This window comes from Corvus brachyrhynchos, unplaced genomic scaffold, assembly GCF_000691975.1.
Source record: "Corvus brachyrhynchos isolate BGI_N302 unplaced genomic scaffold, ASM69197v1 scaffold83, whole genome shotgun sequence".
NCBI classification, from domain to species: domain Eukaryota; kingdom Metazoa; phylum Chordata; class Aves; order Passeriformes; family Corvidae; genus Corvus; species Corvus brachyrhynchos.
The window spans coordinates 1,557,959-1,585,327 of record NW_008238464.1 but is presented as its reverse complement, the minus strand read 5'-3'; the positions used below and the strand labels follow the sequence as shown (position 1 = coordinate 1,585,327).

Below are 27,369 nucleotides of genomic sequence, written 5' to 3'. Positions count from 1 at the left end.
GGACCTGACCGTGGGCATTGCCAGCCTGAATAAGCTCAGTCGGGACAAGGGAGTCTTTCCAATGGTACTGGTGGATTATTTGTGTTTCTGTATCCACACAATCTGGTTTGTAGTAGAAAGGCAGGCTAGAGAAAAGGTCACATGCTATTAAAACTGATAAAGCATTTTCAAGTGTTAGCAGGACTAGTGTTAATTGCCTACAAGACTAATGGTGTGTTTTGTGTTTGAAATCTTCCTGGGAAAAAAAAAATGTAAACCATACAAGCTGCTCAGTTTAAATGTATTCATCAGCAAGGCAAATACAGCCAAATTTTTCCATTTGATAGCTATCATTTGACAACATTTTGGAATTTTATTTATAGGCACAACATATGCATTTATTAGTAAAGTGGTTATCTGCCAATACCACACAGAGAAGTATTATGTCATCAAATAAATCTTGGAGTTGCCTTGCATGCTCTTAGCATAGAATTAAGGGTCATAGTTCTTGATTTTTGAAAACAAGTTTTTCCAAAAGCCAAGGAAAAATCCTTTTTGAACAGAGAGGCAAGGATTGTGTGCACTTCGTAGCACATTAGACTTCAAACACCTATAAAATTTAAGCAAAGGTAGACACACTCCCCTTCGGGAGGGACCCTGTGAGCAAGCAGTGAGAACTGACAGAGGCTAAAAAGGTCCCTGCTGGCCCAGGCTGCCATCAGGGACCTCCCTGATCCCAATCTCCCCAAGGGGAGAAAGTACCTCTGCTGCCCAACCCCTCTTTGGCTAATGCCATCCCGGTCAGGATGGAAGCTTTTGGCACACCGACTTGACTTTGCTACAGTACTGTTGAAAATCAGCAGTAATTTCTTCATGTTTTGCAAACCACTGTGTTTCCAGGTCTCCTGGGACAGCTGAGGAGAGCCATCATCATGATCCCTGCACTGCTGTTGCTGGGCCTTTCAGCCCTTGTTGGTGAGATGGGTTTGGGTTGCTGTCAAAAGCACACTGGAAATTCTTTGCAGAAGGACCATGGAGAGGAGGTCTGCAGCCAGGCCTGAGGCTCCCTTCCTGCATGGCTCTGTAAGATCCTGTGTGGCTGAAGGTCCTCAGCTGCTGTATGAGGCTGCTTGCTGCCCACACAGGTCTTTTAAACCAGCACATCTGGAGGATGGGACTGAAACCAAGAGAGTCACAGACATGTCTCCTCTTGATTTTCCCAGCTAACCTTATCTGATTTCCCTGCATGCTCAGAAATGGTCTCACAAGTGGCAAGCAGTTTGATGGAGGCTGTTTGTTTCTTAGTTTCTGAGGAAAGAGGGTAATTTTTCCAGACTGAGGCAAGCATTCTCCTGAATTAATTCCTCACCAAATTAAGGAGGGACACAGGAGACAATCCCTGCCAGGGCGCTCAGACACCGCCAGCCATCATCTGAGTGGCTTTGAACACTGCAGGGCATTGAATGGGAAGAGCCCTCTGAAATAAATACAGAGGTTGTGGTTCTCCTTTCCCACACCAGCCTTTAGACCTAACGGGGCAGGTGCACATTCATCTAAATGGTCATTAGATCCCTTTGCTTCAATATTCAATTAGAAAAGAACAAATTTTTGTTCTCTACCTTTCTTTGATAACATTACTGATGGAGAGCAGCAGCAACTGTACAAGCAGGGGCAACACAAGGGGATGTGGGTTGCAGGTCTGGACAAATCTCTCATGCTTGACTTGTATGCACTTGCAGCACTTGTATAGCACTGCTCTGAGATCTTATGTGTTCAAACACCTCCCTTTAATATTTCAGCTCCATCCGTGAGTTACAGTTGCTATGGCGATATAAGTGCTCTTCAACTCCCCACGATGTCCTGCACACCTGTAAGAGCCTCTGATTGTGGTATGTATCATTCATTACTTGATTTGTCATCCTGTTTGTACCTGACAGAGAGATGCCTAACCTTCTATTATTGCCAAATTAAATGTGGTGCAGCTATGCAGTTAGGTAAAGGGAGAAAGCGACAATTCCTCTCCCAAAATAGCATGTTCTGTGAAGCCTCCAGACCTGGTGGGAAGTGAAAGGATGAACTTCATGTCCCATAAGCAGGATCCTCAGCCTCAAAGAAAAGGGAAATAGTACTACCCCTTTTCAGTTAAAAGAGCTTCTCCATCAGCCAGGACTTTAGCATCAGCCTCCTCACAAAGCCCCAGGGCTTGTCTGTTCCCAGGGTAAGATGTACAGAGCCAGGTCCTGAGTGCTGGCATGTTGGCTGAGCTGGCCAGTGCTGACCTGCCAGAGACACACTTTACAGGGGGAAAGTCCCAGGTGTGTAGCCATCCTACCTCTGGTTGACTCATTTTTGGTAAATCCTTCACATTTCTCTCTTTCTTGCTTGGTGTTATTGCCCTGTGTTACCACACAGCTGACTGTGTCACATTCATACTGCTGATATCTCCAGGGATTTTGCCATGTTCCTCGGATGTAGGCTTTTCCGGGGCAGACATCTGACTGCGGATGTTCAAGCACAGATCTGAACCTGCTTGCTTGTTTCCAAAGTGTTCCAAATTTGCTTTAAAAAAGCCCCCACTCTATAAATAGAACACAGCTGTTACTGCAGTGTGGCCAGTCAGTAGCAACATATGGCTCAATTTTTTCAAATCCATTTTGAAACTTCACTTTTCTGACTCAGGAGGTGCAGCAGAAGAAGAGGACCACACATGTGTGGCCACAATAGGGCCGTGCTTGTTCCTCAAACCCCGCTGCCCAACTGGATGTAGATGCAATTCCTTAAAAACTTAAGTTACTCCTTTGTCACACTTGCTCAAGGGGGAAGCAAGGGGTCTGGACAGGGGTGTGTGTAAATCTGCCTTTTCCTACGCCGCAGGATATGCCATGGTACGGAGGACTGCTGAGGCAGACCTCGTACGCCTGAGGAGATACGAGATGCCAATTAGGAGAGTAGCCAGAAACCTGTGCTTGGACCCGGCGCTCATCGGTGCCATCATGTCCCAGGAGAGCCGTGTGGGCCTGCTCCTGGACAACGGCTGGGACCGGGAACGGCAGAAGTACGGCCTGATGCAGGTACAGCAGGGTGATAAGCAGGAGTAACAGCACAGTAATGTGGGGCATACCCCAGGGCTTTACCTTAGCAAATGGCTGCTCTGTGTTTGAAAGAGCTCTTTATTGCAATCCCTCTACATCAAAGGCTGTGCTTAAGTGCTGTCCTGAGTAAGGTCACTTCAATGTGTCAAAGCCTGGGAGTGCAATGAAGAGGGGGTGGCATTCAGAGGGAAACCCATTTTCTTGCCTGTCTTTCCTAGATCAGCAGGCAGCAACTGCAACCTTTTGCGGTGTGGGATAGTGAAGAGCACATAAATCAGTGCTCAAATATCCTGGTTCTTTCCATTAATGAAGTACGGGCAAGACATCCTACCTGGACCTGGGACCAGCAGCTGAGAGGTAAGGGATGGGCTTTGTACTAGGAAGGGACAGACTGACTGATGGGAATGTTGTGTGCTTGTTGATGTTGCTTTTAAGGGAAAAAGGAGCATCAGCCTGGCAGATTTTACAGCATCTCTTACCAAAAAACCCCAAACAAACAAAAGAAACCCCTGAAGCCCCAAAATAAGAACCAGAACCAGAGCTTTCTAGTTTAACAGAAGCAGTACCAGACCAGCAGACAGGCAATGAGAAATGGCTGTTAGGTGGATAAACAAGATGAAGCAACTAAACAAAAGTCACTGAGGAAACGGAGGCATGACAGCACAACAGGATTATTGTGGCAACCTGTTATGTCCAGGAAGCTTGCAGTTCAGGTTTCCTTGTAGTCTGTGCTATCTGTGGTGATGGTTTGTTCACCCGATGCTATTTCTTACTCTCCCTTCCTTTCTCTGATACTGCCCTTCCTTTGCTCTGCTTGCACCCTTTTCTGGTAACAGTGTTCCATTTCCACCTGCATTTGGAGAGAGTTATGGGCTCCTTCATTACAGCAGTAAAGATTTTACAAAATCAGTCACTTTTCAACAATAATGCACAATTGGCACTTCATCAAGCAGCTGTGTGTATTTGGTGAGGTGCATGGCCCTTTTTGGTACAAATTTTTGCTCTTAAATCTCTATTTCTTACTTAAAGCCGATAACAACTCCTTCTTAACTCTTTTCAGGGGGACTCTGCACCTACCGTGCAAAAATGGGCAACCTCCAGGTCTACGAGGCAGACCCATGCAACAGAGACTACAACTACGCCAACAGTGTGATTAGACGAGCCCAGTACTTTAAGAGAAATGGGTTCTAGGTCATAAACCTGCCCTGCCACTGAGCCCCCCTCTGCAGACTGGCCCAGCAGTGATTGTAGTACCCAGAGCAGCTCCCCAGGTCTCCTGGCAGGACCGATGCTGGTGGCATTGCCAATGACACCTTGCTCGCTCCAGAAAATCCCACCCCCTCACTCACTGATGGGCGAGCTCAGCACTGCCTTCCAGGAGACTCCCAGGGATGAGATACCCCAAGCTCAGGGCCCTTGAAAGGCAGTTGGGGACAGACCAGCAATGTTTAAATTTTGAGTGAGGAAGGTGACTCTTCCTGTTCAAAGCTGAATCCCGGGGCTGTTTGTGCATCCCCCAGACATGCACACAAGCAGCTCCCCCTTGGTATCAGCTGTGCTCTTCCCACCTGCATCCAGCTCCTTCCCTCTCCATGGCCAATGAGGGGGATGAATATCCTAAGTTTTCCTTCCCTTGGTGCTGCTGACTAAGGAGCAATGAAGAGACTTCTCAGCAAGCCTTTGGTCTCTGCAGTAGCTGAGTGTTCCTGTAGCCAGCCTTGAGGCGGACACTACTAAAACGTGCTTTGCTTTGTCCCCTGAGTCCATGGCCATGGTGCAACTGGGGACCTCTTCTTCTACAGAAAGTCCTGCAAGTGCCACAGCAAAATGCCTTTCCATCAGAGACCAGCCCCTGGAGCAGCCCCTGGAGCAGGAGTCAGCCCCGTATGTACCCACCCCAGCAGCTGTATCACAGCAATAGTTTTGGTAAAAAAACCCACAACCTTTCCTGCTTTAGCTTTGGCACATTTATGCTGAGTTTCCTCCAAATTTAAAAGCATTTCAGCATCTGTCCCTCTGCCAGGAATCCCAGTTTCTAATAGAAGTGAATGAGCTCTGGGCCTAAAAGGTTTGTTTGAAAGTGGACGGGTCTCTCAGTGCCAATTTATTAATTAGAGAATAATAATCAGAATAAGATAGAAATAAAGATAAATGTTAAATCCCAATGTTTATTTTTTTCAATTTCATGGGGCTCAGTGGGTAGCAATCTACAACTTGAGTAAATAACCCCATTCAGTACTCTTGGAATGGGGTCTAAAGCTCAGTTTGAGAACAGGGAGAGGATAATGGTGCTACAGACTGAATAGGTCAGAAGAGCTGGGCCTGAACACAGCTGCTGACCCAAACTTGTGAATGGGAATAGGAATGTTCACATTTAGCCTTTCAAATTACCTTTTTGGAGGTGTCAGGGCACTTTTCTTCCAGCTGCCACCATTGCTGATGCAGAAGTGGTGTGCCTGGCAGTCCATGCCTGGCAGCAAGGGGCAGTGCTGTGCGTGTGCCTGAGCTGCCAGGCAGGGTCAACACAGGCAGAATGAGAGCTGGTTTGGAGACAGCTTTTGCAAGCAGAGCAATTTTAATGCTGTGCCCCTTGTCTTGCCAGTCACTCATCTGCTTGCCATCATGGCAAGGACTCTGCATGATTAACATACGTTACAAGCAAACAAATTTTATCACCTCTGGAGACCAGAGGGAACTCTAGCTTGTCTCAAATGTCACTGATTTTTTGGGGTTTTTTTTAAGACTGCTATAAACAGTTCATTGTTAAGTAACCACAGATATTGAACTATATTTTATTTAGTCATTAGAGAATTCTGCACTATATTAACATAATTTTACTAAAATCATTACTTTGTAATACAAATTTATGAAATGTATCACATGACTGTCTACTTGACAATACTTATGTAAAATTCATAGGATGAAGTCTTTGGTGCACTATGTTATGTAAACCTCTGTGTTACATAAACCTCTTATGTAAAGCCTATGAATGAATTTTTGGTAGATCAGTATAAACTTCAAACGGGGCAGGGAATCTCATTGCTGCCTATGTGTACAAAGCTGGGGTTTGAGTTCTGAGGGTGAACAAGAGTGGACCCCTCTTTAGTTGCCTTCATGTCAGCCTCAATCACTGCCAGTGAGCTCCTTGTCACCACTACTGATGCTGCCAACCCTGCAGATCTCTGAGCTCCTCAGGAGTCCAATTTGTGCAAGTGCTACCTATGAAGCTGCTGTTTCATGTTGTGGTAGCAATATCCAAGGGCCTGCAGACCTGTCTGCTGAGTTGTGCAGCATCACCACAAAGGATTATTTGTATTTTTAAGTCTATTTAAAATTTAAAGTTATGGAATTTGTATATTTTGTTCCAAATATTGTTTTAGGGTATCAGCACTTTGCAGTGAATACAGAAAATCCCTGCAGAGAGTGAGTTAAAGCTTGATAAATTGGTAGGAAGGAGTAACTAATTAAGGAAAGTTTAACAGTAGCATGCTGCCTTAAGATTTGAGCAAAAGGTTTCCTGAAAAATAATGAGTTCAGATTGTTGTTCCCCTCTGATCTTTTTCCGGTCACCTTTGTCCATGTTACTGGAAGTTCCTGTTCTTCCTGATGTAGACAAGGAAGCTGCAGTCATGCTCTTGGTCACCCTTTTGACCCATGACCTATTAAAAAAAAACCAAAAACAACAGACATCTTGCAAAGCAAATGATCTAATACCAAGTAACATATCAGAAAAAGCAGAAGCAAGGGCAAGGAAAGAGAAAAACCAAATCAGATGGAAAAGAAAGGTCCAGGGAGTCAAAGATCAAGACACCTGCCCGAAACATTGAGGAAGATGCTAGAGTAAAGGATTGAATTTTTTCATCAAGAGATCCCATGGGACAACAAAACAGCAAGAAACAGTCAGGAGGGTTCTGGCAGCCTGGCTTGGCAGGGAAAAGCCACCTCAGACCAATTAAAATCTTTATCTAACTGGGTAAGTGGCCAAGAGAGAAGCCATGGTTGTGCTATATCATGAGGTCAATAAGGCTTTCAGCAGAAACATGAAGTGCCCTTGTACATGAAGGGCCTTAAAATAAGTAGAAAAAGCTTTGATTATCAGAAGCTTCTGGCCAAACTGCTGAGACTTTTCAAGTGGAGCTACACAAGTCTGTCTTATACCAGTTTCTCTGAAATTTGCAGTCAGGAAACGAATGGAGCATGTGAGCTATCAAACTGTGGGCTACATGGAAAGGGAACATGAGCACTTCCAGTGTGGTTAGAAACTGTGAAAACCAGCTAGGAACCACAGCACTGAAACCAATTTAACACAGGTGCAAAACACTTGATGAGGTCAAGAAGGGGTGTAGTGGGTGGGCAACTATCCCACAGAAAGGGCTGGGGATTCTAGTGGGAAGCAAAGAAGTTGGTGCCAGTAGAGGAGAGAGGAGAAATCAAAAGGAAGGAATATCCCATTTGGGGGTTATCTTTGTTATAGCACTGTGTGTGAAGCACCTGGGGTAACTCTTCTCTCAGCTGTTCAGCTGTCAGTGAGGCTTGGCGACAGTGTTTGGCCTGTTACACAAACAAAAATGTGCTCAGGACAATCACAATCCTGATGGAAAGTACAGCCTGTAGAAATAAGGAATTAGATTTTTTTTCCCCCGAAAAGAGAAAAAGCATACATTTATGATTTTCTAATATGCAAAAGAAGTGAAGGGCAATGACCTGCCAAAGGCGTCCTTCCCTTCCCCTTGAGGGTAAGACAAATAGCGGTGAGTTTGGCAGCAGATTTGTGTTGGATACTTCAAAAAACTTTCAGGCTAATGAAGCAATACAACAATTCCTCGGTGTTTTAAACAACATCCAAGACCAACATGTAAAAGTAGCTGTACATCATATATAATGACAGAATGGTTTGAGTTTGAAAGGACCTTAAAGACCACCAAGCTCCAGCTCCCCTGCCTTAGTTAGGGACACTTTCCACTAGACCAGGCTACTCAGGGCTCCATCCAACCTGACGTTGAACACTTCCAAAGATGGGGCATCCACAACTTCTCTGGACAACTTATTCCAGTGCCTCACCACACTCATAGTAAAGAATTTCTTCCTAATATCTAATCTAAACCCGCTCTCTTTGCAGTCATGCTTTGTAGAGAGGGGAAATGCAGTAAGTGTTGTTTAAGGCTCTTTCCAGGCTAACACTGCTGAATCAGAATCAGCAGTCAGCAAAAGGAAAACAAATTACAGACAGAGAAGAAAAACTTTCTCTGTTGGGGTCCTGTGATTTGGTTTTACAACTGATGACAGTACTGGGAAATCTATTTAAATGTGCTTCCTACAATAAAGAGCAAGTGAGAGGTGGAGGCTTTCTCTCGCATCAACTTGTTAAGCTGCAGGTGGCATGGGCTGATCCCTCCATGGCTCAGGCGGGGATCTTCCTGGAGTCTGGAGCTGCAATGACTGGCTTTCATAGAAACCAGGCAGAAGGACCAATTAAACTACCTCTTCCATCAGTAACTGAAGCAGTGGGAAAACACTGTCCAAACCAAGTCCCTGTTGGGTCAGAGCCCTAAGCCACGTGGGAGAACAGATTGTTCCGATGGCTGAGTCCAAATGCTGCAGCTGAGTCTGTCTGAGCCACATGTCCATGTCTCTCTCTTTGAGATATGCAGAAAACAAAGGGAAACACCAGCACATCAATGCAGAGCTGAATAACTGTGTTCGTTCTGCTTTGTTACTCATTGCAAAACTGGGCTGGGATTTCCTAGCCAGCAACCTGTCCCCAGGACAGGGCCTCTTATATTGCCCAGGATGGGCACCAGCCTGTGGACCCAGGGACCCCTATGGAGCCAGTGCTGCAGCTGGGGATAACTGTTTCTAATGCTTGCCTCAGTCTATTTAATTGCCTGCCTTGAAATGGAATACTCCCATATTGGATGCACATGGCATGCTTTTTCCCATTTCAGGGTTAAAAGAGATCACGCTGTAGGATTGCAACCTCAAAGCAGTTTCCCACTAACATCCCTCAAACAAAACCCTTGTGCCTCTCTCTAGTATTTGTTTCTGTGGGTTCCTCAACCAGCTCACCCTAGAAGCAGGGAGTTATTGCAACTACAAAATTCTGCTTCTGATCCAGCTGGTATGCAGGCTCCCACTCAAGCCACCATCCTGCATTTACTGCTCCTCTGGCCTCACTGACCAATCTCACGGAACTCAAAAAGGACAGTACAGTCCTACTACAGCATTTTTATCAGTAGCGGCTGGGATTTCCACCCACAGGGTTTTAGCATGCTCCTCTTTTCCTGTCATATTTTTATGCTGTAACATTTTTATTCTTCACATACAGCATCACTCCTCCACCTCTACATCCTACTCAGTCGTTCCTGTGAGGCTGGCAGTGCTGCATCTCATTGGTTTTCTAGCCTCCACCAAGCCTCTGAGACACCTTCTACCTCAGGGTTATCATTTGGTCCAGGCATTTGGGTTCTGCCTTGATTTTGAAGTCTCTAGCAACTGTACAAAAACCCTTCTAAGTTTGCCTTTGCTTCATTGCTTAACGCTGCACATGCCAAATCCTTGCCACTGCATTTTGTCTTTCTCATGTATTGTGATTGTGCTGTTTATTTCCCTCATGTTTTTTTTCAGAGGTAAACCGAACATCAGCCTTGTCCACCATGCAGATCACATGAGTTGAAACTGGATATTCCTCTGTATTTTTCAGCTTTCCCCTTCTTCTAGTGGAAATGCTCATCTAAAAGCTCTTCAATTTCCAGTGATACAGGTTGTCTATGCTACAGCCCAGGTGCAGCCTGCCCCTTCTATGCTGCACCTCTCATCCATGTTTTGCCAGTTCCTCACATGTCTCAACCATCTACAAGTCCCTGCATTTCCCCATGAGGCCATCTTGCAGCCTCAGGACAAGGGACCTTCTCCCCGCATCCAGAGCACTGTGCCCTCCTGCCATGGGCTGGGCAACCTCCCACAGCTTAAACGGGCTTGATTGCTTTGGGAAGCTTGGATCAGCCTAGTTTCTCCCCTGAAAGCACAACTAGGATCACTCATTTCTTACCAACCCCTTATTAAGCTAATTAGCAATTAGGAGAAACGTTCAAGAGCACGAAAAAACCCCCACAGTGAGGATCTGGCTGACCTGAGACTCTACTGCTGCAGCCCTCAGCCTTCCACAAACACTCAATTTCCAAGAACTGGAAAGGTTTTTTGTTCCAAATCAGGCAAGGAGAAATTTGACTAATTGCTGTCATTTAAATCAGGTTTTATTTTATGAATTCCCTGCTTATTCAGCCACCCCTTAGCTGATTCAGATCAAGAAACTGACAGAGTTTTCAAAGGGGCTTGAGTGAGTGCATGATTACAGAAATCAGGATTATAGATTCCTGCCATAATAATAAAAATCCTGGGAGCATATTTTTTGTACCTTTCCTCTAGAAATGAAGACAAACTCTGAAAAGACACAGCTGCATGCCTGAGACATAAAGGCCATATAGAGGACCAAATTATCCCACAGATGTTTTCCCTGAATCATTTAATTGCCAGAGGCAATTCTTCCTTCCTGCCAGACACAGGACAGAAGAGTGAAGAGTAGCTGGTACTAGATCTGGTCCAGTGGCCTGCAGCCTGGCTTCTGGGTAAACCAAATTGTCCCTCCCCTGTGACCCTTGTGATCAATGAAGAGCTGCTTGCTAATCAGTCGTGGATACTGATATTGAATGGATCATTGTGGCCCTTGCTGTATGTACTATAGGTGGATGTCCTACACTTACACATGCACAAAATATTTCAGTATCAGGGCTGTCAGTTTGCCCTGTACGGAGGCTGAAGAGGTAGCTGAGTTTTATAAAGCAAGTCCCAGGGAATTCAGGTGAAACTGTGCAGGTGTGGCAAAGGAGGTTTGTATAGAGAATATGCACAGGGAATAAAGGTGTTCAGGGTGGGGGTGCCTCAACTACTGTGATGCAGAAGAAGCAAACTAGTATATCCTTTATGTTTCTGCCCCAGCAATGAGGGAATAGTAGCACAGACCATTTGGAGATTACTGGCTTGTGAATCACCTTTGGTAGTACTTTGAATTTTTTTAATGTCACTTATTTTGAGCCACATCTGCTCTATTTTCCTTCCTTCCAGATGTGCTTTCCTCTGTTCCAACCTTCTTTACACTCAGTCATAATTGTGAACTTGAAGAGCCCTATGCACGAGCTGCTGTGACTTTTTGCAGCTGGTTCTCATGGGTGGTATCAACAGTACAGGAAAAACTTACAGAATCGAATCTCTCAGTGCAATGACAAGGGACGAATTCCCCAGCTAAAAATGTAAAAGAGCTGCTGAAAGAGCAAAACAGCGCTTCACACCCACAAAATCTACCGTGGGGGAGAAGCGGGTCAGGATAGATTCTGCCGCGGGGAGTTCTGCCATCCAGCGGCTGTTTTCCTTACTGCTGCACAGCTACAGCAGCTTTGAAATCCACACCGCACGCTAATTTAGGGTTGTTGACCTTTGCTGTCTCTCTGCAAGACGGGATAACAACAGAGGCCTGGCATAGTCTCTGCATATCCGAATTCTCAGCAGTTGCAGCTCTGCTCATGTAATTGTTCCTGGATCTTTGCCTGCAAAAATTTGATTAAAACCAGAAGCACAGGTTCCCATTTTCCCATCGTCAGCATGTTTTTGCTTCCAAGAACTGAAGGGGAGCAGTTGTTTTCAGACAAGGCTCCTCCTAGTTCCAAACTGTTAGCAATGGGACTTTAAATTAAATTAAAAGGTATTTTATTTTTTAAAATCATAATTGTGTTTGTGCTGTAGAACAGAAGCCCTGTTGTGTTTGGGAGGATGCACAAGTTGTTAGGTGTTTCTGTTTCTTGTAAGACCAGCAGGGGTGGGAAGTGCACTGAGCCAGCTGTTGCAGAACACTGCCAGCAGATAGAAAGCCCATTTGTCTCCAGGAAGTGCATTGAGAAGGTGGGGAGACATCTGGCAGCAAACATGTCATGTCTGTGATCTTTGTCTAATATTCTTGTAAATGATTCACTGTACCAAAGGCTGTTTTCCATTAAGTGTTACCACTGCTCCTCTCAGTTGATGTTTGCATGTTTTCCCTCCTGCAATGGTGTGTTGAGACAACAGATAAATGCAGATAAATTGCAAGTCAAACAATCTGCAAGTCAGATAAATTGTAATGGGTGTAACTGAAGGATGTTTCTCTTCGATTTTCTTGTAGCTATGGAAAAGCCAGCTGGAGCCAGTAAACACTGTAGGATTTCCTTTGACTCTCATCAGATTTTTTTTTTTTTTTTTTAAATTTTGGAATAGGAATCCTGCCTTTTTGAGATGCCTTTCTCCATTGGCCAAGCAGGCAGCCCAAGTAACAGACTAAGACAACTAAGTTTTAGGCAATTAGGGGAGATTAATTGTTCACAAAGCACCAGTTCACCTCACAAGGTACACGTGAGCTAGCATTACCAAGAGGTAATCCCCTCCAGAGCAGGCCATACATACCATGACTGCATCTGCTGGCACAAACACCTGCACTAGTATCAAAAGGATGCCATGGTTTTCAGTCATGGATCTGGAAGCAATTTAACAGCATGAGTCACACATTACACTGGCCTGACATCTGGTTGTAAATACTGCCCTGTGCTGGTTTCAGCTGAAACCAGCACATGGTCTTATGCTGTTCAGAGCGTTATGGGAATACACGGAATGTTGACACAACTGGAGCTTTGGAGGCAACTGTGAAACCAGAAGGTCTGAGCTGTGTAGGTAGGCACTAATTCAGTTGTTCATTCCCCCCTTGCACCCACGCATAAGCTCATGCCTGTTATGGATCCTGGTCTCTGATTGTTGGTCATTGCCAAGCAAGTAGATTTTTTTCACAATCAACAAAGATCCTACTTGGGCACATAAGTGTATGTTGGGAATAGAGTTGCCTTTGAGATGACATTTAAGACCATCACAGACAAAATGAAGGACTGTTGGTTGTATCCAACTCCTGAACCTGCTTTTCTCTCTCCATTAAGAGAGTTTCCCTCAAAACATGAACTCCTAAACATTTCTCCACTATAGTTCTAAATTAAAAAGGACTAACTCTGGGACTAATCCAGAGGCTTAGATTTAAAACACTCTCAATCTGCATGCTAGAGAACTGCCCTCTGAATCTGAAAAAAAAAGTTTTTTGTATCATTTGTGTCTTGATTTCTAAGGCACCCTTCAGTAAAATTAGTCAATTCTACCTTTGTTTCACTCTAAACAGATTCAGAAGGATTCAAAATGTCAGCTCAGCTGTAATGGCCTTCAGAAAAACTGGGTTTGGATTCTAAAAATGAAAGGCAAAGTCATGCATGTCATGTTTTAGGAGTTCCTGCCTCAGAGAAGACAGCAGAAAAAGAACATGGAGAAATACCAGGCCAAGATGGCAAAAGCTGGCACTGGTGAGGGTCTTGCTCCAGCTGTGATTGATTGTTGGTATTACCTTTCAAGAGTCACACGCTGGGACAGTGCTGGAGGACGGCCTGGGTGACCATGGGAATGCACTTGGTTTAATGCAGCTATGGTAACCATAAAAACACAAATCTCATCCTTCCTTTGAAGCAGAGTCAGAAGAGTGGCAGGGGCCCTGCTGAAAGGCGACCCTCTAAACCTTTTCAGCCAATTCTTTGGCCAGCCTAAAGCCAACGCTGACCAGGCTGTCAGCTCCCAGCACTAGGGAAGGCCCCTGTGAGTATCAGTGCATGAGCAGAATGCTTTGACACTGTGAGACTGATGATTGCCTCCCAGCACTCCCTTGGGATTGAAGAGATTAATTGTCCCTATTTCACATTTAGATAATGTCTTGTTTCAAAAAGCACCTTTTAAAACTGAGCACACTATAGGCTGCAGCTACATACCATCAGGTTAATTACACTGTATGCACCACAGGGGCCTGGCTAGCGGGGGGATCTTGCTTCGTTATTCATGCCCACATTTGTGCCTCACTTGTTTGCCAAATTGTATCCTTGTCTGTAAAATCCCTAAACATTTGCTGCAGGCACGAGATCCACTTTTGTAACAGCTCCAGCCCCCTCAGACTTGTGCCTTACTACCTCATGGATAAGGGGAGAAGGACTGGGGCAGAGATCCAGGGGAGATCCCTATAGGAAACAGATTTTCCCACCCTTGATTCTGGGGAGGAGAGGAGCAGTCACTTTGCACCTGGAAACACTGTGAAGCAGCAGTAATCTTGCTTTCTGCATACTGTCACCTTTACAACAGCTGCTGTGCTGGTTTTTTAAGGCTCTGACAGATAAGGAAGTAGGGCAGGCATTCCTCTTCCTATTCCTTGGTTAGCCTTCTAGCATGTTTTTTTGAAACTTGGCAAATACTATGACATTTTTCAGTTGCAAGGAGTAAGGGTGGGCTCTCCCCCTCCTCTCTCCATTCTATTTGTTTTGTGGTTCTATACCCACCTACAAAAAGCAACCTATCCTGGCAACTCTGAAGGAGGAACACACTAATTTTGAAAACTCATGATCCTCTCTGGAGGAAACATTCCTTATATTCCTGGACACTGGTTACACTGAAGCACTCGTTATGGTTGGGTTCCTTCACCCCAACTACAATACAAACATGTCTGAGGTTATTGGTGTGGGTGGGTGTGAAGGAATATGCACTCATGGAAGCAGTCATAAAAGTGAAGATGTTACTGTTAGCAAAACACAGCAAGCAGTCAATGATCACCAAGTTTGGATGTAAAGGAGGAAATGTTGATTTCTTCCCTAAGTTAAAACACAGAAGGAACACCTCTGACAAAAATAGCTGGAAATGGTATTACAATGGCCAACAATATTGGTGAAAAGAGATCTATAAACTAAAGCAGTGCATCTCAGTTGCAATGTTTATTTGCTTATTTACTGATGAAGTAGCACCTCTTTTATGTGTTTCGTTCACCCTCATTCCAGGTGGGATCTCAGCCTATAATGCAGGAGTTAACACTGTCCAGACCTACGACAAAACGGATATCAGCAAAATACTATGCCAATGATGTGCCTGCAAGAGCCAGGTTTTATAAGAGATCTCTGAGTAATGATTAGATTTAGGCCCTGGTTGCATACTTTGCTTCTAATTAAAAACATTCTCCCCCAGAAACAGTTAGAATGGGGGAGGACAATGGAGCCAGGAACAAGTACAAGCTTGCAATGGGTTTTTATTCAGAGTTTTCATCTGTGCCTGCAGTTTCTCAAGCAGCAGATTAATGCCGCAAGAAAGTTGTAATGCTACTTAAAAAGATCTTACCCGCCTTACGTTTAATCTGTCAATACACGTCTAACAGCAGTACAAAACAGCAGTGCTGGCTGTCGAGAGAGGCTGAGCTGTCCCTGTCAGAGGCTTTCAAGGCCCACTGGACAAAGCACTGAGCAACCTCATCTGACCTCAGTGCTGGCCCTGTGTTGAGCAGGAGGTTGGACTAGACACCAAAAAGGCACCTTCCAACACGAATTTCGCAATCATCTTAAGCCAGTCTGTTTGTTCCCTAAACAAAAAGGCAACGTCTCTTATCTGTGTTTCATAAAGATCTACATGGAGCATTACAACGCTCCGTTAGTGAAAGGATGTGGACACACACTGTGTTTGTGCACCCTGCTGGTTCAGGTTTTAGTGTCGAGAGCAAATCTTTAGAGAATGTACGCTTATACAGAGAAGGTTTGGGATAGTAGACTAACTGTGCGAGAGTGGGGGCCCTTGGGGGAAATACTATTTCAGAAACACCCAAACTTACACATATATGAAAAAGTTTAAAAAAATACAGTTTTCTTTTTCATTGGAACTGTCAGCTTGTCAATTAAGTATCTCTTTAAACATCTCTTGTAGCTGAATCTTACCCAGAAACAACAGGTACTATTTATTTTCCTTTCTCTCTATGTGGGAGCCTGCTATTAGCTCTGCTTTGGCTTAGATAGTTTATCAGACACTTTTTAAGCAGTGAACGGTACCAAGCAAGCCTTTTTATTAAGACAGTCCCTCCGGGAGACCCTGCAGCACTTTTGCAAGCTGCAGCGTCACAGATCCATACGCATACCCATACACAGACCGTGTGGGATGGAGCTGGCAGGGCCCTCTGCTGGAGGCTCACCAGGCTGCAGTGCCGCGGACACGAATCCCGAACGTGCATGGCAAGGCCTAGCCAGCCTGGCTGTGGTGCTCTGGGACACCAATCCTGGCACAAGTCTTATTATTTGCTACCCACCAGCAACAAGATCCATTTGCCTAATTTTTTGTGTCCTAGTACTTGCACCATCTCTTTAAAGAATGCCCTGTGCCTTAGATGCACTACACGTCCTTCAAAAGGGCTCAAATTCCACCTTGTACCTCCCTGTGGGAATATGATCAACACCTCACAAAGACTGCAGTTATAGCACACTGCAGCACAAGATGCTGTGCAGATGCTGGAAGAAAGGAGGGAGGCAAAAAAAGCAACATTAATTTATCTGCTTCACCTTTTCCATGCTATTTTATTTCAGCTCAAATTCTTGTTTCTGCCTTCAGCTTGGCCGTAAGGGCCATTACAGTCCTCAATGCCACTACCATGGCCTATCCTTTTCCCTCTGCACAGAGCCTCCAGCTTTTATGTCCCTGTACTGATATACCTATTCCTTTGAACTCCTACCAGTGTTTACTCTTCTCTGCAAGCAGGCAGCAAGGATAAACACTAATTTTCAGGGACTGCATCCCTCGGATCTTTTCACAACATGCAGTCATTAAGATTAACTCCTCTTCAGTGTGTCTAATGTGGGAGAGGCTCACAGCATGTTAAACTACATAGTTTATACTGCCTGGAATGCAACTACTTTATCATTTGATACAGCGGCAGCTTGCAAACTTTGGCTGCAGCTCTTAAAACTGTAAATGAAACTACGCACGCAGTAGTATTTTCTAAGCTTGCAGCCCGTAATTCTAACTCACATCAGAGGTATGCTTCAGGGTCCCTACATTTCTAAAGTCTGCAATTTTAGAACAGGAAAAGCATTAACCTTCACAGACTGCAGCTCTTAGGCTATTCTTATTGAACACTTAGGATCAGCGGATACATATGAAGACAGCAGGTTTCCTGAAAGACAAATTTGACAACTGACCAAGATGTGAATAACTCCTGTTACTCCCAAATGGAGAGCTCACCTACTTTTTAAGCTACAGAAGAAGCCAGTTGACAGATTGTTTGCAAAGGAATGAATGTGACATCTGGATAACCATGGTAAATCACTCTCTGTGCACAGCTAGTCAGTTCTCATGTGACTACAAAACAGAGGGCTTTTCAATTCCAATTCCCTCCTTTGTGCAGTGAAAGTCCTGCAGTATTGCTGTAAATCTTTACTGTTAGCTGTGAAATGTCCTCACCATCATTAGCTAGATCTATTCTACTCACTTCTCTGCTTATTTGACTCTATAAATAAAGTTCTCTAACAGTTAGCCATAAACTGCAGCAATCTAGCCACAAAATTAAAACACGAAGACAGAGAGCCTATAATTAATTTAATATTTCATGTAACTATTAACAACATTGAATTTCATATCTGTACACCTGCAATCCTTCTTTAAGCATCAGTGTCACCTTTGCCATTCATACCAGAGTAAGAATTTTTAGAATTTCATACACAAACTCTTAACTGGGGATTTAAAATATTTATTTTATAAAATCTAAATCCAACCAGCACATCTCATGACTTAATTTCTTTCTGCTCCACAGGTTTCAAGCGCTTTTTAATGACAAGCTCTCCCCTGGTTGTCAGAAAGGTGCTGGACACTTCCTCTTCTGTTGGCAGCCCGTGGGGTAGTTTCAGTGGCTGTACTCTACAGGCAAAAGAGTCTGCTTAGTGAAGTCCTGCGAAGAGAAGAGAGTTACATTAAATGTTCTAAATTTACCAACAAATAAACAAACAGTTAACAAACCTTATTAGATGTTTAATAACTTTCAGTCTGGAATTCACGGAAGGGATATTTTTGTGCAGTCTTGGCTGATGTGCCTACGTAAGGGAAAAAACAGATTTTACAAATGTGTTGCCAAATCCCAAATCTTTGTTCGCTGAATTTTGCACGCTACCAGTAAAAAAATAAATCACATTTGCAAATCTAAGATTTAGAGAAGTGTCATGCATCAAGAACACACATAAACATATGCAATCAAAACCTGACTACAGTAAAATTACAATTTCAGCTTTATTCCTATTCCATTATAAATGTATTTTTCTTCCAACTGTTAATAATAGTGTAAATGAACAAGAGTTTAGGAACAAAACTGCTTCCTTCAGTTACATTGCTCAAGCACACATTTTTTTTCTCTGTAATATAACACTGACTAGACAAATCTTTCCAGAATGTGCAGTTGGCCTGAAAAACTTGGATAAACAGATCTTTGACACAAACTTTTAGAGTCTTGAATTTGGAAGCCTTTTCATTGATAAATGAGTTTTACTTGCCTTCCTACAATATCTGAATAATATGACCCACAGAGAACTGAATTCATAGTATTTACAAACCTATTTCTATTATTTTAGAAGAATTCTCAGGGTAAAGTTCTCCTCAGGCAATGCAGCACAATACCACACAGAGATATTCTGAATTCCCACTCAAAGCACATTTGCCACAAACATTCCCCTCAGCTCCTAAACACATCATCAGCTTCTCAGATTGCCTTACGGCTGCTATAAATGTAATTCTGGTTTGTGACTGCAAAACTGAGGTCCTTAAAAAGCCCACCACCTTAGTGCTACATTTCTGACACACACGACAAGCATAAAGAACAACAATCATACTTTATCCAGTCCCAGATCACGTATTATCTTCTTTTCCCAATATGGGCGACCAATGACACTTTTTATTCTAGTAATAACGTGGATTTTGTGAGGCTCCTCAGGGTCACCTCCATACTTTTCATGATCTCCAGGCCGTGGCTGAAATACCTAGAATAAAAAGTTCACAAAACCAGAGGTTTTTTCCCTAAATATCTATTCTATAGTTAACTACTGTCTAAAACATACTTCAACCTTGGTAAAAATTCTTACATATATTTTTCTTTTCAGGTGGTCAAAGCACCAACAAAGTGATCTCAAATTTAGCTTTTATAATATGAAGTCAAACACGCTTTCATAATGGTTTGCTGATAAATACAGTAACACTTGAGCTTGGTCCCACAAATGCACAGAAATACAAGGACAACGCCCCGTACCAGCACAACACCTAATTCACGTGAATTTTATCAGGCAGCCTGTGCTCAGCCTCTAGATGGCAAGTTTTTCCACAGGCTTTAAGAATGCTTTTAAGGAAAAGAGTCAACCGACACCAGATGGTATCTTACAAAAATAAACTAGAACTGTAAATGGAAAAATGTAAAGTGCAAGTCAAGCACATACCGAGTCTGGAATTCTCGACCTGGTAAAGAGACAACGAACCCACGCCGGGGACGCCATCCCTTCCATCCTCCTCCCCAGCATCTGCAAAGAGAGGAGGGCATAAGTCGTCTGCGCTCTCCTTACAGCTCTGAATAGTCGTAAACACACGACGATACAGTTATGAGTCCCAGCCCCACCTGGATCCCCACCTTCCCAGCGGCTGCGGAGCCCCGAACAGGATCCCCAACTGGATCAAATCCCACGAGACACCACTTGGATCCATCCCCTCGCCGGAACGCCATCTGGATCCCCACTTTCCCGGAGGCTGCAGGCCCCAGCCCCAGCCGGATCTCTCCACGGATCCCCACCTGGGTTTCCCCTCCTCCCGGACCCCCACTTGGATTCCCCCCACACACGCCATCCCCACGCCCCGATCCTCACCTTCCCAGCGCCTGCGAGCCCCAGGCCCGCCCGGCCTGCCCCGGCAGCCATCTCGGCGCGCACCCTTCGTTCCGGCCGGACAGCGGTGTCGCGGCACTTCAGTTCCGAGGGGGCGGAAGGACAGCGGTGTGACACGTCCCCTCTGTTCCCCGCCCAGTTTCTGTTTCCCGTCCCGCTGCCCGTCGCCGTCCCGGTCCGTGTCCCGATCCGTGTCCCGGTCCGTGTCCCGTCCCTGCCCATGTCGCGGGCGCGAAGCGATGGCACTGCCGCGCTGGAGCGGGCCGGGGCGGAGACGATGAAGCGGGCGGTGCAGCTGGACGAGGCGTCTCGGTTCCAGGAGTCGCTGGTTACCAGGAGGGCATCGACCTCCTGCTGCAGGTGGTGAAAGGTACCGGGCTGGGCACCGCCGTCGGGGCTCGGGGTGGCCCTGGGGACACCCTGGCGCCCCGCGGGAGGGAGGGGGAGCTGGTGGTCTCCTCCCGGGAGAGCCGGACCAGGCAGGGCTGGGGAGCGCCGGCCCCTGTGTTTAACTGGCCCATGACTTTTTTGATTCACAGCCACGGCAGATGAGGAGAAAAAGCACCGCTACCGGCAGAAGATATCCGAGTACATGACCAGAGCCGAAGACATTAAAAAACACATTGAGAAAGAGAAACAAGGTATAAATACCTGCATGGGGGATACCAAGAGGAGGGAGTCAGGCCCTTTCCGGTGGTGCCAATCACCAGGACACGAGGCAAGGAGTAGAAACTGATGCACAAGAAGTTCCACCTGAATATGAGGAAGAACTTCTTTACTGTGGGGCTGACGGAGCACTGGAACAGATGGTCCAGAGAGGGTGTGGAGTCTCCCTCTTGGAGATACCCAAGAACCGTTTGGACACACTGTGCCCTGTGCTCTGGGATGACCCTGCTTGAGCAGGAGGTTGGACCAGATGTTCTACTGTGGTCCTCTGCAGACTGACCCGTTCTGTGATTCCATGAGCTGTGGTGTACTCCACGTACCCATTTGCTTTTAATTGTCTGTTGGTATGTGAATGTTTGATGGGCGAGGTGGTTTAACACGGAAATTATGTCCTGACCTTTACTGAAAAAGAGACTTACTTTCCTTTCAGATGGCAAATACCATAAACAGATCAGGATAGAAGATAACGCAACAGGTTTTGGCTATGAAAAGCTTTTCCATGAGTACCTCACTGAGATTGTTTCTGAAGTTTGGGTGGAGGACCCGTACATTCGGCAGGTTCATCAGGTAGATACTCGATGTAACTGATACAGATGTAGCCACTACAGAAATTCCGAGCTACTAAATTAAAAAAAACTTTTTCAGTTGTATAACTTTCTACGATTCTGCGAGATGCTAGTTAAGGGGCCGTGCAAGGTGAAAACAATCCACCTCCTCACTTCCTATGATGTGGTAAGTGTCTAGATTTTGGGTTCTATTTCCCTATACTCAGGTGATGTCACATGCAAAACAAAATATAAAAATACAGACTTATTCCTACTTACCAGAACTTGTTAGGCTCAGGTTCTGATGCTTTCAGCAGAAAACACAGATTAAGAGAAAAATAAAAATGTGATAGTTGAACATAAGTAATTCTTTAAGTTCAGAGTTTTCTCATAACTCTAAAAAATTCTGGGTAAGCAGAATCTTAAACTGAAATTTCTGTGAAAGTTTTGTTGTGGAAAATGTCGTAAAGACCAAAGCATCTGTTGAGACAAGGGTTTTTTTACTCTTCCAACAGCTGTATTTGTCATTTTAGAGGCTTTCAGAAGAGAGCTGAAATCTCTCAAGCTATCACTGCACTTATTTAAACTATTACTGCACTTATTTTGGCTCAAATACTACATATCTAGTTTCAAAGCACTGAGAATGAGCTCCTCCTCCACATCCCTTAGCAAATATACCTGGTGTCTGTCTGCTTTTTATCCTGCCTTTGAAACTGTAAATTTGCCTTCATCCAAGTTACTTTCTTTCGGTTTACTTTGATACTAAAAAGGTTTGTTTGTGGGTTTAAGAAGAGGTGACCAGAAGTAGAACATATAGTTAAAAAAAACCCCAAACCCCATCACGTTATTTTCACTTTTGATAGGGTAGTGGGAGGAGTCAGCAGTTGAGTGTCTTGGAAGAAATAAAACAGTCATTGAGTAATTATGGAGTAACACTGAATATTGATTTTTCATCTTCAATACACGATCGAGAAATCAGGTGAGTGATCTAAAAAATGAGCAAATTCCAGTTATTTGAAGACATACTATTTAACCCTAACTTTTGAGACAATTACAGCTGTGGTTAACAAAGTAAAAGGCAGTGGCCCTCACTGGATGAAATCAGCCCTTGATACTTCCACATTTTCTAATTGTGAATATAATATTAGTTGTCTCTGTACAGAATGGTGTCTTCTGTGGTTCACGCAGGTATTGGTGACACTAGGAAATAATTGTGATTGAAACAAGGTGCTTGTGCATCACGTGGATGTAACCTTTTTATCCAGTGTACTCACAGCATTCAAATTTGTGCATTTTTAAAACAGATTCAACAATGGGTGGATGATTAAGATTGGAAGGGGTCTTGATTATTTTAAGAAACCAAAGGTAAGGATGCTTTGACTTTTTAAATTAACTTAAAATGAGCTCTTCTACAATATATGCTCACCATGTAAATTCTGTTCATTTCTGCAGGGTCATTTCAGCATTGGATACTGTGACTTTGACTTGAGACCTTGTCATGAAACAACAGTGGATGTCTTTCATACTAAATACACAAAGAAAACATGATCAGAAATTACTGCTTTTAATAAGTGTTTTCATAAGCATAAAAATGTAAAGACTGGAAGGTGTTGCTTGAGTCCAGCTGGTTGCCCACAGAAGCAACTCTTTGAAGTACTTAGTGGAACACAGCTTTTATAATCTATAGGTTTAAGAATATTTGAGACTTTTCAGTCTGAGACAACACAACTACATGATTCCTTCACTGTACTTCTGTAATCTTAATTAATACAATCCATGTCTAAATTTTATCTTGATTTCATAACAGACCCTCAGTATTGTCTTTCAAAGGTCTCTTTACCGCCATTTTTATTTTTACTGTTGATTTTGTCTTGAGCCAGTTTTGGATTTTATATCTTTAACTGACCACCTCACAATCATTGGAAGCTGGGCTGCCACATGTCCTCTTTTATAAGCAGTCTTATTTATTTCCTTTAATTCCTGTATTCTAGGCATGACTACTGTTTTGCTGGGTTTTAGTCAATCCTGTAATACTTTATTTCCCAGACTTTACCAGTAATCCCAAATTTAACATTCCGTTTTCCAAGGTCTTTGCCTACAAACGTGGTAGCGTTCAGTACACAGTCATTTTAGGGTTGTCTTATGTGTCTCTCCATAATGGATTTTGGACTGGGAAGGCTGCAAACACCTGTATTCTCTTCCCTGTCACTCCTGTGTGTTCTTTGATTCTGTGATACATGGTCATATACCTGATATCTGTCCTTTGCATTGGGTGTGGAAAGGATGTGTGATCCTCTCTCAGTCTTACTCTCTGACTTTAAAGTCCAATGGCTGCCTTTTCGTGCCACTTTCAACTGCAGTAAGCTAATTCGCTACTACTAGGTAGTCCCCTAAAAAGAATAAATTTAAGTTTTTTCAATAGCTGGATACCCTGAGTAGCTCAGCTGGTCAGAGTATGGTGTGAGTAATGCCAAGGTCATGTGTTTGATCCCTGTAAGGGCCATTCACGTGAGAGCTGGACTTGATCCTTGTGGATCCCTTGCAACTCAGAAAACTCTGTGATTCTAAGCAATATGCTATTTAGAATAAAGACAGAGTCTTCCCTTATCATTCCTTCACCCTTTGGAAACCAGAAGGTATTACCAGAGGAGCTGCTTTTTTTCTTTTATACAAGAGTTCTTTGTTAGCAAGGATCTGCCTAAGTCATACACTCTGACATGAAAAACAGGCAGTGGCCTCTTTTTCAGGTCCCATCAAAATCTTTTCAGCCTCAGGACTGACATGTGCCTTACACTTTCTGCCTTGTAACACAGTAGGCCTCTATATTCTAGTAGCATGTTTATTGCTAGAACTTTTTCTGTCTCCTGTATTTCTTTTTCCTGATGGTTGGTGTTTTCCATTATCTTCTTTTTTTTCTTAATGTGCTATATTATTTAATTTCCTGTCATCTAATGCTGCTATTCTTTTCCTCTTGCCTTTAACAACAAATCTGTTCCACAGCAATCAATAAGAAATGGAGCTGGTCTTTGCCTTGTTTTCTGGGTCAGTTTGCCAGTGGTCTGCCTTCTTTATCCTTTCTATAATAATGTTTCAGCTTCAGTGTTGCATCAGCAGAATGAATAATACATATGCCACAGAGCTGTGTGCTACTAGTCATTGCCCCAGACATTCCATAGGAGCTCCCTTGCTTGCTGCTGTGATACCAAGTTTTTAGTCACTGTTGTGAATTTTATTCAGTTGTGTATAATATATGCCTATTTTTAATGGGAATAAAGGTTATTTTTTATTATTTGTAGCTTCAGTATTCTGTTTGATTTCTTCACTGCATTGGGAAATTCAAGGAAGCTGTGTAATGCCTCATAGATCCAGCCATGTTCTGGAGAAGGCTCACTGTAAATACAGTAATTTCCCAAATGCGAAGCTTTGTGTCTTTTAACCTAGTCCAGCAATTTCAAACATAGAGAATCACAGAATTAACTAGGCTGGAGAAGACCTTTGAGATCATCGAGTCCAACCTATGACCTAGCATCACCTTGTCAACTAGACTATCCAGTCTTCTTAAACACCTCCAGGGACGGGGACTCCACCACCTCCCTGGGCAGCCCTTCCAATGCCCAATCACTCTTTCTGTGAAGAATTGTCTCCTGATGTTCAGCCTAAACTTCCACTGGTGCTGCTTGAGGCTGTGTCCTCTTATCCTGCTGCTGGTTGCCTGGGAGAAGAGCCCAACCCCCACCTGGCTACAACCTCCTTTCCGGTATCAATAAACAGCCTGTGTTCTGACCTAATCAAAATTGCATTACACTTATTCTTCAACAACAGTGAAATGCATCCTGAGCCTTTCTTTCATAATTTTACTATATATTGAGCTATTATTTTTATTTAGCATTGAAACTGTCACTTCCAGTTCATTATTGCCTTTTAATGGAAAATTTCTGCTAGATGGTAACAGAAGGAACCTCTTTCTCCTAAATATGTATTTGCATTTCCAAAAGTTCAGCTTTGATACCAGTACCCATGGCAGCAGGGACTCTCAGCTTTGTGCCAGGCAGTGCAAGAACAAAGGAGGCACATACAGCCTCTGTCCCAGTTAGCCTCTCCTGCCCTCATCACATAAATCCCAACATTAAACTTCCTAATCCTTCCCCTACTCTTGCACACGCATGGACAAAAGCCCTAACGCAGGGTGGAACTAAAGTGATTCACCACCCAGTGATTCACTACTCAGTGCTGAGCTGAGCTCACTACGGTGCTTGTACAGCAGAGGCACGGGGGTACCAGCACTCTGCAAGAAGGGACTTTCAAACAGAAACCAGGGAACATCCCTCTCCACACAGCTCAGGGGCTGAGACATGGCCTTTGGGCTACTACCCACAAGGAGCAGGATGCAGGCTGGGGCATCCAGTGCAGCAGCACAGCACCAGTTTTGCACCTACCCCATCCCATCTGTGTCAGCCATTTGTACCTTCTCTGCTACAGGGCCAATTTGGGATGCCCTCACCATTTTCCTGATTCAAGCAGCAATGATGTCTTGTCAGCAGTGGTTTCAATCCTACACTTTGGGAACATCAGGTGCAGGTAGTGTGAAATTTAATTGTAATATTAAAAAAAAGCACAAGATTGAACAGTTTGTTTTCTACAAGCTGAATTTTTCTCTTACTAGTGAATGTTTTAATTTTGTTTTCAGTACATTAAGTAAAAAAGCAGAACTTCCATTTTCAAAATGCAAGTCACATTAACATTATCATATTCTCACACAGTAGACTCCACCTGCTGTGCAACTCATCATCTTGTGGACACACTCTTAGCAACGTTGTCACAAGCGTAGTGGTTTCATTTGGGCAAAACTTACTGCCAGTAAGACTCTTGACCAGTTCACTGTACAGTCCTGGTGGCAGCCACTGCTCTGGCAGATCAATGTTACAGACTTCAATCCTTCCATGCTTTACATCCATATTTACTTTAACGTCAAGAACAGAATCTTTATAGGCCATGTTAAGACAAGTGCTAACGCTGAACTTTGGTGTCTTTCCATACACCCATTCCCAAGTTTGTAGTTCTTTAGTTTTGTTACTAATTCCAGGAAGCAGAGTCTCATCAGCTGGATTTATTACGGTGATATGGTGATCTATTTGGTGTTGCGTAGCATATTCTTTAGCAATGGCATCCAGGAGCATCTCAGAAGTTAAACTAGGATCCTCTTCAAAGAGATTTTTCACTGAGGCAGGCACGCTTGGAGTGGCATTACTCTTTAGCCCTTTATAAGGACTTTTTAGCACAGAAGATAAAACAAACTTATCTGCATTACAGAGTAAGGTACAGTGGTGATAAGCACTTGTCCTTCCCAGCTTTGCAGCAGTGCCTGAGATTTTGTATTGCCTGTCTAGCAAGATGTCGTATCTGTCAGTGACATGTACATCTAACTGGGGTCGCAAGGCTTTCAGTGCCTTCACAACAAGCTTCAGGTTTTCCATTCGTTCATATTTTTTTCGGGTTGTGAAGAAAGTCAAGTTGATATTACCTAAGTCATGGTAAACTGTCCCTCCTCCACTTCTCCTCCTAGCTAGTTTTATATTTTTTTGCCTCAATAGCCTGAGGTTTTTCCAGGGATTCTGATGTCTCCCTATTAACACAGCAGGGGAATTTCTCCAAAGGAAAAGGACCTGTTGCTTCTCTAAATCCATGTGGTCATGGATCCAGTCTTCCACAGCTAGATTTTGGTAAACATCATTAGAAAGAGACTGGATAATGAGGCCTCCACTAGCTGTGCTCCAGAAGCAAGCTTTTGGAGTTCTGAGGATGCAGGACAGCCAAAGGCAGTTCTTTATTGACTGGAGTACCATGTTTTTAATAACTGGACAGCGGATGGAAGGAATGCCTGCTCTGCTAATACTGAATGCGGCAGGAGCGCAGCCGGCTCTTGTGACTGAACTGCAATGCCAGTGGCAGCCATGAGACAGTCATGCACTTTCCACACAAGCACGCGAGTTCCAAGGCATGGCGCTCCTCCGGTGATGCGCTCAGACCCTGGCGGGAGCCTCCCAGAACATCCGGGGGTGTCAGGGCAGCTGCTCCTCGCGGCCCCTGGCGCCTGAAAGACCAAAGGAAGAAACGGAATGTGTATTTTCCCCTCACTCAACGCAGCCTTGCTAATGCGGTTTCGCTTTGCGTAGTCCGGCTTTGTTAGGGTTTTCTGCCTTTTTTTCCATGGGGTTCCTGGCGCGGCGTCCCCGCAGCCCCTGGCGCCGCGTCCCCCCCCGCACAGCCCCGCCGGGC

General features: G+C 44.2%; 5 protein-coding genes across 5 annotated transcripts; 3 read left to right on the top strand and 2 right to left on the bottom strand.

Annotated features, from left to right (window-relative positions):
• Positions 1–855: 855 nt before the first annotated feature.
• On the top strand, positions 856–8,079 carry LOC103617514 (lysozyme g). Its single transcript, XM_017737128.1, has 5 exons — positions 856–954; positions 1,779–1,866; positions 2,846–3,050; positions 3,290–3,428; positions 4,132–8,079. Exons 1-5 carry the CDS (start codon positions 912–914, stop codon positions 4,260–4,262), a joined length of 606 nt encoding a protein of 201 aa, XP_017592617.1. The 5' UTR covers positions 856–911; the 3' UTR covers positions 4,263–8,079.
• Positions 8,080–12,598: 4,519 nt separating this feature from the next.
• LYG2 (lysozyme g2) lies at positions 12,599–17,220 on the top strand. Its single transcript, XM_017736967.1, is given in 7 exon segments — positions 12,599–12,824; positions 13,417–13,444; positions 13,446–13,541; positions 13,543–13,614; positions 13,726–13,772; positions 14,897–15,068; positions 15,070–17,220. Coding segments are annotated over 7 exon segments (576 nt in total). The 5' UTR covers positions 12,599–12,724; the 3' UTR covers positions 15,131–17,220.
• Positions 17,221–17,550: 330 nt separating this feature from the next.
• MRPL30 (mitochondrial ribosomal protein L30) lies at positions 17,551–20,139 on the bottom strand. Its single transcript, XM_008635808.2, has 5 exons — positions 19,865–20,139; positions 19,445–19,525; positions 18,848–18,994; positions 17,985–18,058; positions 17,551–17,885 (listed from the first exon to the last, which is right to left on the bottom strand). Exons 1-5 carry the CDS (start codon positions 20,102–20,104, stop codon positions 17,753–17,755), a joined length of 675 nt encoding a protein of 224 aa, XP_008634030.2. The 5' UTR covers positions 20,105–20,139; the 3' UTR covers positions 17,551–17,752.
• On the top strand, positions 20,079–24,388 carry MITD1 (microtubule interacting and trafficking domain containing 1). Its single transcript, XM_008635807.2, is given in 8 exon segments — positions 20,079–20,208; positions 20,211–20,252; positions 20,422–20,523; positions 20,979–21,115; positions 21,194–21,280; positions 21,957–22,072; positions 22,398–22,458; positions 22,546–24,388. Coding segments are annotated over 8 exon segments (747 nt in total). The 5' UTR covers positions 20,079–20,102; the 3' UTR covers positions 22,642–24,388.
• Positions 24,389–25,721: 1,333 nt separating this feature from the next.
• On the bottom strand, positions 25,722–27,363 carry LIPT1 (lipoyltransferase 1). The gene has a single exon (XM_008635806.2). The coding sequence runs from the start codon at positions 26,934–26,936 to the stop codon at positions 25,824–25,826; it is 1,113 nt and encodes a 370-aa protein (XP_008634028.1). The 5' UTR covers positions 26,937–27,363; the 3' UTR covers positions 25,722–25,823.
• Positions 27,364–27,369: the final 6 nt, after the last annotated feature.